Below are 10,902 nucleotides of genomic sequence, written 5' to 3'. Positions count from 1 at the left end.
AAAAAAAGCAGCGCTGTTTTATCATACTATACTAGATACATTTGAAAGTTCTGTTATAATGCTACTCTGTGCGGTCGTCAACGTTCTATTAAAACGCACAACATATTAAAGCGTCTTTGGTGTTTCCATGTTTTCTACAAAACAAAACCGGAAATCGAGGGGTTGTAACGTCATTGGCAGGCGACACAATGACACTATGGACACGGTCCGTTAAAATTGCTTATTTCTCTGGATTTAAACATTCTTCGAAACATTTGGGATAATGTAAGTACACAAGTCAGCAAAATATATAACACTGTTCTAGTGGTTTTTGGATATTTTAATAAAAAAATCTTACATATTGTAAGATTTATACTTTAAGTAGCTGTATCACAGGGTAATGTAAAGTCAGATGGTCATTATCACAAAATAGACCTTAGATGAAAACAAGTTGTAAGGGTTTATTGGCTAAAACAACTGGCAAACAAATGAATAAATAAATAAATAGTCCTTATAATATGAAAAACAACTGGCCTAGCAACAATAAAATTAAAATATTAATTCGATATTTATTAGAATAATTAGATTTTTTTAAACTATTTTTATTAGTTGTTTTCTGCTGTATCTGGCTCTTTGTGTCGGTTATCAGTTTCTTGCTCTTTGTGATGTGAGGGACATGAAAGTATCAATGCTATGTAGGACTTTAAGTTTTCAGAACTTTATTTTAAGGTGCTTTCATTTTTTTTTTATGTTATAATACTTTCTACGACCCCAGCACACTATAAAGAGAAAAATAATAAAATAATTTCAAATTAAATACATTTCAGGATTAAAAAAAATATATTTACTTAGTATTCATGAAATAGAATAGGTCATAAGTCAGTTGGTTAATATCACACACACACACACACACACAAGCCCATCAGGGTGATCAAGTATCACCCTAAAGGAGTTTATTTTGCAAAAATAACTGACTGACTCTACATTATCCTGTCCCGCATACCAAATAAATAAAATCAAAATATAAATTGCTTGATATGTATGTCTTAAAAGAACAGTTCATTACTCGACAGAGGAAAAACTGGCCTAGCAACAACAAAATTACAATATTAATTTAGACCGTATTATTAATCTGAAAAAGAAAAAGTTTTCTCTCTCATTTAAATAGGTCGACTCCTTCCAAAATATTACGTTGCTGTAAATAGCAGTGAGGATAATGACCCAACATTACTTACTGGGAAAAAAAAACATTTGTTGTGGTTATTAATAACAAATGCAATTATTTATGGAGCATTTGTGGTGTTGTTGTTTTTTCTTTCTTTCATTCTACCATTTTATAAAAGCAGTAAGCCATTCAAGGCTGTGCACAAAGTGATTTTACCACGACTAAAGGGGTTAATGCCTAAAAATCCCCACCTCAACTGTAGCTTGTTGCGTTATTCAGTGACTGTGCGCGTGCCGTTACCTTCAGTACTCTCCAACACAAAGCCCCCTAAAGCAGAAAGCTGCTGACATGTAAAGGCCAAACATTTCACATAATTCAAAATGACTCATTAGAAAATCTTCCTTCGTCATTTCTCATGAGGACAGCGTACCGCAGAGGCCCAAAACACTTTCCCTGTCAGTCCTTCAGCGGACTCTCTGTCAGTTCACTCTCTCCACGGACTTACTTGTCACCCAATATCGGAGTGCCTGAGAAATCACCTTTTGTCCTTCGGTTTCTTTCCCTCGTAAGTGTCCTAATCTTTGACAGGACAGCTAAAAATAAGCACCGAACTGCACAATTAGCCATTATGGCGTCCCATAATTCCCCCCGAAATTCGCAGCATCCAGGAGTGCTCATCAACACCTTGGACGTGGCGGTCAAATTGAATAATAAATGTTTAATGCCGGTTCGGTCGCAGTCAGTCAACAGTCAAACAGTCTGTGGCTAGGGAGACGACGAGGTCATTAACCCTGCCATTTGCTTAACAAGCGCTAATTACAGCTGACATTTCCACAGGGCGCTTCCGAGCGTCAGCTGCCTGGACTCATCAAGAGGACACGGTCATTCTTTACACACACACACACACACACACACACAATAATGAAATTAAAACAGAGTACCAACAGTTTAATAGAATCCAAAAATCAAATATACAGCGGGAAACTCCCACGTTTCCTCTTTTTCTTTAAGGCTAAAAGCAGTGTGGACTACAAAAGCACTGATTAAGCAAGAAGAACCCAATGACTCGAGGATTTTGGCATTTTACGCAGAGAGGAAAACACAAATAAAAGAGCTCTGGCGTTAGGTCGCACTATGAAGCTGCTACAGAGACTCATTTGCATTGCAAACTGTGCACACAATCATGACGCTATGAGCCGCATAAACCACAGCACTGCTCTTTCACATCTACATTATCAAAAAATTACTCTCTCCACAAGTAGAATGACTAATACAGGGAGAAGCACCATTTCTGTTTGCAGACCCAAGGCAAATATTTGACGCTAAAATTCTAGAGTACATTTTGAATAAATCAAAAAGAGAACGAAAGCATATCTTTCAAACACAGGCCCGATGGATGAAATGGATAAATGAAAGGAGGAATAATGCCAAGCAGGGAGCCCAAAATGGAGAGAAGGAAAAAAAGCAGGAAATCCCAGGACAAGTCACTGGAAGGAGACAAATAACTGAAGACGTAGAGGACATGTCTATAAATAGACATGGTGGCCGTACCGGCAGGGCGCTCACTTTTTCTTTTCTTTCTTTAAAAAAAAAAAAAAAAAGAATGGAAACAAAGAAAAACCATCAAGTATACCAAACACAGCTGACGCGTTCAAAATTAAAAGGGCAGAAAAAAGTAAAAAAACAACATGAATTCACAAGTAAGATTCACAATATGTTAATACTCATTGTTTGTACCATATGCAGATCAAAAACCTGTGGTTTAATGTGTATTTGCATAAACAAGGTATGAATGCACATGTAGGCAATAGATGTAATACAATCAGACGTGTTTGAGAAATCCAGACTTTTTAAAACATTCATGATGAAAGATGTCCAGAAGAGTACAAGTCAACATGAAATGGCATGTGCACCCAGTTTAAGTGGAACAGAACATTCACATACAAAACGCAGGGTTGTACTTTAATATTTTATCCATCAGGAATTGGATGATGGAAAGTGAGTGTTGCATACTGTAGGGAGAATGAATGGATTGTAAAGGACTGTGCTCCTGAAACACCATCGGATCCGACACTGCTGCAGACTCACACCCTCCTTCCTCAAAGCCATTCTCATGGCTGAGACAGATTTATGGGTGCTCTAATAAAAACGATAGAAATTTGCTTTTAAGGTACTGTACACTACCTTTCAAAAAATTTTTTTTGAAGGAAATTAATACTTTTATGCAGCAAGGATGCATTACATTGATCAAAAGTGACAGTAAAGTCTTTATGATGTTATAAAAAAAAAATCTATATCAAATAAATGCTGTTGATTTTGGACTTTCTTTTCATCACTGATAAGAAATGTTTCTCGAGCAGCAAATCAGCATATTAGAATGATTTCTGAAGGATCATGTGACACTGAAGCCTGGAGTAATGATGCTGCAAATTCGGCTTGGCATCACAGGAATAAAATACATTTTAAAATATATTCAAATAGAAAACGGTTATTTTAAATTGTAATAATATTTCACAATATTACTGCATTTTTTTGAGCAAATAAATGCAGCCTTGGTGAGCATTACAGACTTCCTTTAATGACAATGAAAAATCCTAGAGCACAAACTTTTGAACGGTAGTGTATTTATTCTTAATCATGAAAAAAATTATATATCATTATATTATAAAAATGGTTCAACGAAATATTTCCCTTTCAATTAGCCTTCGGTAAGCAATCTAACAGCTTGGCATTGCATTAACTGATTAAGAAAAGCTAGCGCAAGAGATAATATGTTACTCTTTTGATCAGACATTGAGAAAGGGGGACAAGTCTGAACAAAACCCTTATCTTGAGAGCCGGACATTGAGGCTGATGGTCAAGTTCACTCTCAAGAGCATCTTCCTGGTGCTCTTGAGTCAACATTGAATCAACATTATTCAATAGCCTATAAGGTGACAGCAGGAGAAAAGAAAAGTTCGTCCAGAGGCAGAAGATTAGTGTGTGCACTGATGAACCGCACACAATAAGACCAGCAATAAGTATTAATAAAGTAAATGGTGTCCATTTTGATTTCATGTTGACTTGAACAAGATTCATTAATACAATCAATTCAGACATTTATGACATTCAAAAGACTAAAACAGGGAGTTAATCTGCAAGTCCACTCAACGCGTCTCATGAATAATCACTGCTCTATCTCCTCACCAGCGTCAGCAATCTCAACCCTCGACAATAAGTCACCTCTTCATTAGCACACTTTTAAAGCGTGACGAGCAAACTAATTATCTCTGGAGTGAATATGAGCTCAGTAATGTATGCAAAGACATTAAGACATACACTGAAAGAAAAAAATACATTCCAGTTCACCTCAAAATAAGAGTGCAGCACCGCAAATGCCTCATCAAAAATAGATTGTAACATTGAGACCGTATGGCGCAGGTGGTTTCAAATGTCACTGACGAAAGAATAAAGACAGCGAGCTGACAAAATGTACATTATTCAAGCGTTTAACATCAGCAAACTCCACAGCGCTGAGCTTGAAGTTCACCGGCATCACATTTAACTGATTCTGACACCTCCATCTAATCAATACACTCCACTTGCTTCAATAATTAAAGCAGAAAGACACTCATTTAATTCATTATTCAGATTATCCATGCAGGGTTTTGGTCCAAGTTATATGAGATGATTAGAGATTTTAATGAAAACATTTGCTTTTGATAAGTCGGAGTCATTCATTTCACATTACACTCCGATTTATAAAGATCACACATCTAGTTTGGAAAGATTTAGAAGGTGAACAATTAATCACCAATCAAAATGTATCAGCCTGCAGTTAATAAATATACCGAAAGGTGAAACGAGGGTTCAAAGGGAAAAAGGAGATAATCAGATCATCTACATCTAATTAGCATAGACATCTGCATAATTCGGTTGCCCTGGGAGATTGAATGCATGTGCGAATGGTAGATGCCTTTTCACAGTGCTTCAGACATTTCATTTGCTGATTTCCAGCAGTATTTAAGATTATGATTTGTGCCGTTCGGAGCGTGTCTGTCAGGTATCGCACCCATCCACGCTTCAGTACCACACAGTGAAAACCAAAACCCTTCAGTCTGCTTCTAAGTCAGTAGTTTCCTTTCAACACGACTCCAGTCCTGTGGTCTCATAGGCTGACCTCATATCACACCGATTCATTCTTTATAAAGCCATATTAATATTTCACCGCAGTTTGATTCAGCCATCTTTGCTGAAACGTTACCTCAGTAGTAGTCGAATGCTAATACTAAAGCTCTGAAAGTTCTCATTTTCTAAGAAATAATTGTGCAAGGGCTTCATATGCATACAAAGCCACTGTTTCAGGATTGTTAAAATTCAGTCTTACAATTCTAAAAAAAAAAGAAACGTAAAAACCCCAAAACAAAACCCAAACACATCGCTCAGGCGGTTGCATATTGATTCTTCGAATCCGTAACGCTCAGCCGCACCCCTTGAGAAACGACCCTTACGACTGCCATAGTTTCATGTATTGCAGAGCTTCAATAACACAGAGTGATTACGGACGGGAATCGACCCGTGTACCTGTGTGCGGTACAATCAATGTGGCAATGAGCAAAGTGGCCGAGGAGATCACATTATGGTCTAATAACACAAAACACGAGAACATTGGCGAGGGGGGACAAAAAAATGAAGATCTGCCAAGAAATAAAAACGAGGGGTGGAGGTAACAAATAGAGGAAGATGCGGGGAAGCATAGGATGCCACGTCCTTCTGTTTTTAGTTTGATACGTTTACATAAGCGCTTTCTGTTCCTCAGCTCTTGGCATCTCACTGTCAGTTATCTTCTGAAGTCATCAGTAGGCAAATTGAACTGTCAGCCATCAAGATCTCTGGGAGTTTTTTTCCCCAAAATATTCGTTTTGTCCGTGGTTGTTTACGTCGTCTCGTTCTTGATCGTGAATTGTTACAGACGATGACACAAATTGGACGTCATTGGAGAAAATTGGTGAGCTCTATCTTCGCTGTGTCGGATTAAACCGAGCAAAGAAGCGGCGTTTGGACTGATCCTGTTGTTAGGTCAGATCATCGTCTGGGTTTTGCAGGGTCACGCTGTGGTCAGCTTACGGGTTCTCATCTCTTGTAGTGGCTTGGAGCGTCAGCGAACATGTATTTGAGTCTGTAGGCCTCTGCCAGTAGCAAACCCACCTCTTCGTTGCCCCAGTGTATTGTGGGAAGGTTCTGCAGGAGCATTAGCAGGCTCTGAAAAGACATAAAAACACATTTCATAAAACTGGATCATTTAGTAGCTTTCATAGAGCTCTGCCAATCTGCTGGTAGCAGCTTTCCACCACAAAAATACTGTTTCCTGGCTATTATCTATTCCTTAAAATGCATTTTTACTCTTCTGAACTGGAAATGCTTGTAGTCACGGCATGATTATAATGTTAGGATAATGTGATTCATGATTGGCGCTGCTCTTAGGTCGCTGCTTGTGCATTTAGCACGTGTATGCGCACGAGTGTGTGTGGGCTTTCCGCCACCTACAGCTGCTATAAGTGCACAAGAGCAGATCTATCGTAATCAGCTTCACTCCGTGTAAGATCAGATCTCAGGTTCTTCGGTCTGGGAGTTTTAGCGCAGTAGCATGAAGCTGAAAATCATTGATTTTCAAGTTGCTAACCAGAACGCCTTTGAGCTTTGGGTTAAAAATGGGTGCTCATCACAACAGCCTATATATATATATATATATATAGACTGAACAGGCTGGCATTACATCACATGTGTGTGCATGAATATAAACTGACTAAACAGACTAACTAAAGATGTTTAACGCTGTTAAATTTACTTAAAACCATTACGGCATTAACCTAATTCTATATGACAATGGTTTGTGTGATTTATAAGCACCGTCTGAATTGTCAAAAGCACAGGTGTCTTTGTTCAATTCTCAGGAACAATAATCCTGTAAACAGAAGCTCATTTATCAGTAAATAATGGAGAAACGCATCAATAGTGGCTAATTTATTTATAAATCAAATCCAGATGGGATATTTGCAGTCTTTGTATGCTGAAAATGAATTACTATCAAAGCTCAACAAGTCTGAATTATCACCTACAAATGAAACTCACTGTCAACTTGCTATTTTATGTGCGGTTAAAACACCAGAAGACTGTAGCAACATCTACAAAACAGCTTTGATATTTGGTGAGAAAAGTATATATTTGGGTCTAAAAAACAGACTACATTAAATTCGGGATGCAAAATCTAATTTAAACTGGATTAAAAAAATAAATAAAATAAAATAAATCCTAAAAAGTGTTTGAATCTGAAAATTCAAAACCAGTATGTCATTAAAATGTGATAATTACAATATAAAATATTTAATAAAATATTATTTAAACAAAATATTAAAATATTATCTTAATATAATATCTTGAAATATTCTTAGTAATAATAATTATTAATAATATTTTAATATTAATATGATTAATATTTAATAAAATATTATGAATTGTTTTTATTTATATATAATTACTAATATTAAAAATCAAATAAGAACATCTGTGATAGTGATCATGTGAAAATTCTTAACATATAAGACATATTAGAAAATTTGTCTTAAAAATATGTTGTTATTATTATTATGTCGTTTTTAAAATCAGAAAAAACTAATTTCTGAAAGTGATCATGTGAACATGAGAACCACAGATGATTAAATGCGATAATTTTAATCCATTGACAACCCAAGTTTAAACACATGCTCAAAAGACTGTTCATCAAATTCTTCTTTACCCGACCTGACAATGAGCCAAATAATAAACGAGAGAATCAAAGATGGAGCTGAGGCGTGGAGATCCTTCGAAAGAGAGCGTGAAAGAGCGAGAATGGGGGGCGAATAACAGAGCGTTCTCGTTTCGCGGGCGCTGAGGTGTGGTGAATCCGCAGGCCTGTGAAATTTGGTTGCAGCGAGGCTGCTCCACTGGAGGGCCAATTATTCCGATAGTCTCGGGGTATAAGTGACGGCCGGGACGCTTTTCAGTGATGCATGCACGTGTGGGAAGCGCAGACGGTCACATGTAAACGACACGCGCTTCTTCACGGAGCTCAGCGGCCGTGACACACGCGACATGCGGGAGATTGTCGGTACCTGAAAGTCCAACATGGAGAGGATCTCTTTGCGCCATTTGATGAGGAAGGCTGCGCACACGTAGAGGTGGAAATGGGAAAATCCCTCTGACTCGGCCTGAAGATCAAGAGCAGACACAGAGAGAAGAACACACATGCTTGCATTAGTAAGTAGTCATTAAGCAGATGATTATCCAAAGTGACATACTGCACACTTATTAGAGACTCGGCCCCTGGGGTTAAGTGCCTTTCTCAAAGGGCAAAATAATGATGGCTTGAGCTTGCAGGGATTGAACCAGCAACCTTCCAGTTACCAGTTTTGAACTTTAAAGCAATAGTTCACCCAAAATGAAAAATTCTGTCATCATTTACTCACCTATTGTGTTGCTCTAAACCAATGAAAGCATATAAGTGGGGTTCCTTTTAAGGCTTTTTTTAAAGGAATTTTGTCTTTGTTTACTTTTGAATTGTTAACTGAACATCTTAAGGACATTTTTCCTCATAGTCATGTTTGGCTTGCTGACTGCTGATAATTAAGGCATGATTTTCTGAAAGCTGCTTTAAAATATGGATTTTTAAAAACATTTTTACACATTTGTTTTCCTTTCAACAGCACTTTATGAAAAAACAACATGAGAGTCAAAAGTATGTACCATATGTGCCATATTTAGAGTCTCCTAAATTAATACCATAGCTTAGAAGAAATTCAGACAGACTGAAATTAAAGTCATTATTCACCATATTCTGAGAACTAATATTTTGAACAGACGTGAACATAAAGATTTGAGAGATACAAAAGGAAAGCAAATAATGATTAGAATTTCGCTGTTTCTCACCAGTGCTGCTATTATTAACTAAAAATGTTAAAAATCATTTTTTGTTAATCAAAATAAAGTTGATGTATGAAAAACAAAAAAAACAAAAAAATAAAATAAAAAAAATTACAAAAATTAGAAAAGCTACCTTGGCAATTAAGTTGAAGTTGAGTTACTAAAATTACTAAAACTGAAAATAAATAAATAAACATTAGCTAAAATATTTAAACTAAAATTGACAGATGCACATAAAATGACTAAAACCTAATTTTAAATTAAAAAGAAAACTGAAAATGTAAAAGCTAATTCAGAATATTAATAAATACTATAATATTACATAAATAATACTAAAAGAACACTGCTTCATCCACAAAGGTGACTTATGGAGAAGACTTGGCAAACAGCACATGAGTCATATGAGCCACTTTCATTATGCTTTTTTTTGTGTGCCTTTTTGGACATCGATAAACATTGTCAATATGAATGGTTGCTGTATATCCACGATCTGCAAGAAGATTCTTTTGCCTTTCTGGTTAGAATAGCAGAGCAAGCACAAAGACATTATGAAGGAGGGGATAAAAGATATCAGGTCACGGCATGGGCTGGATTTGAACCCATCTCCCAGTTAAAGCTGGGATATATATTTTGATTTTGTTGGCTTTGCCATGGCTCCAATGACTGCACATTCCTTTAGCCAGAAACAAAAACAACGGTTTACTTCCATCATGAGTAATAAGAGTTTTTAGACAACACATATTATTCATTAAATTATTCAGCTACAGTCGAGCGCCTACACAGAGCTCCTAATGTAGTTTTACCATCTACCTAATTTATTGGATAGGGAATTAGGTTGTGCTAGTTATTCCCAACGTATCTAAAGAAGACACAACCCAATTCGCCTCTCCGCTCCTCTTCCCAGCATCCCCCTCTACTTGTGCTGTGTACAGTGTGGTATATTCAGCCACTTGAGAGACAGCGAGCGGTTATAAATAGCTTTGTTTACTTTCTTTCTGTTGGTCCCTCTTGAAGTGAGAAAACAGGAGGAAAAGAGGAAGAAAATGAGAAAGAAGAAAAAAGTTGGATTTTATGAAGGCACAAAGAAATTGCAAGAAACAAGAGCAAATCTAGGAGTTCAGTTTATCGCTTCTCAAATGATGAGATGTGTTGGTCCAGAGGTGTTTCTTTCTAGAAGTGTGACGAGTCACCGGTTCGAATCTTGACAATTCATCTTTCTGAAAGTAACAACTTGCCAGTAGATATACTGTGTATCAGGAACTAAAAAGCTCTTTTATACTGTGAGAAAATATCAAGAGTGAGACAGGATGTTTCTAGAATGGAAAACTTAAAATCTTATCTGGAAAATAACTGTATATAATTTTTTTTTTTTAGAATTTTCTATCTGCATAAATATGATCTGCTGTTTACGTTCACTTAAGACGTAATCAACTGTGTTTACGTGAATACTCGTCAAAACGCGGACAATTTGACAATTTTGTGTGTAATTCTCCGTTCATGCGACGCGAAAGTACTCACTCGCTGTGAGATGCGCTTTCTGTGTGTGTATGCTTCAGTGTCTGCGCTCAGAAAACCTGACCGAATTGAGTTCTCTCATGTCATCAGATTTATCCATATGTCTGCTCTTCTCTTACTCCCACATATTGACATTTTTGAACGTTTTATGCGACGTGCAGCAAGTGTATGTTACCTTATGTCCCGCTGGTTCATATGTACGCATCTAACCTCCGAACCACGCAGCAGATTCGTTCTGAATGAATCTCATCCCAAATCGTCCCTCCCTAACATTTTCGTCTCGTTTTTATTCATTGACGAAAATG

General features: G+C 36.9%; 1 protein-coding gene and 1 long non-coding RNA gene across 5 annotated transcripts in view; both read right to left on the bottom strand.

The window, feature by feature from the left end:
* LOC107734509 (uncharacterized) overlaps nt 1–3,368 on the bottom strand; it is a 7,410-nt gene extending 4,042 nt beyond the window's left edge. The window contains exon 1 of the long non-coding RNA XR_001639104.1: nt 1,684–3,368. This is a non-coding gene — a long non-coding RNA (uncharacterized LOC107734509). The remainder of the gene's footprint in view (nt 1–1,683) is intronic.
* Nucleotides 3,369–3,654: 286 nt separating this feature from the next.
* The window catches only part of LOC107734531 (TBC1 domain family member 22B-like), a 52,235-nt gene continuing 44,987 nt past the window's right edge, over nt 3,655–10,902 (bottom strand). For all 4 annotated transcript variants that reach the window (XM_016546511.1, XM_016546513.1, XM_016546514.1 and 1 more), the window contains 2 exons: nt 8,275–8,370; nt 3,655–6,385 (listed from right to left, as the gene is read on the bottom strand). In XM_016546511.1, coding sequence (XP_016401997.1) covers nt 6,257–6,385; nt 8,275–8,370 — 225 coding nt within the window. In that variant the 3' untranslated portion in view covers nt 3,655–6,256. The remainder of the gene's footprint in view (nt 6,386–8,274; nt 8,371–10,902) is intronic.

Source organism: Sinocyclocheilus rhinocerous, unplaced genomic scaffold (assembly GCF_001515625.1).
Source record: "Sinocyclocheilus rhinocerous isolate Xijiao unplaced genomic scaffold, SAMN03320098_v1.1 scaffold99, whole genome shotgun sequence".
Lineage (NCBI taxonomy): Eukaryota > Metazoa > Chordata > Actinopteri > Cypriniformes > Cyprinidae > Sinocyclocheilus > Sinocyclocheilus rhinocerous.
Note: the sequence above shows the minus strand (reverse complement) of the source record. Positions and strands in the feature narration are given on the sequence as shown.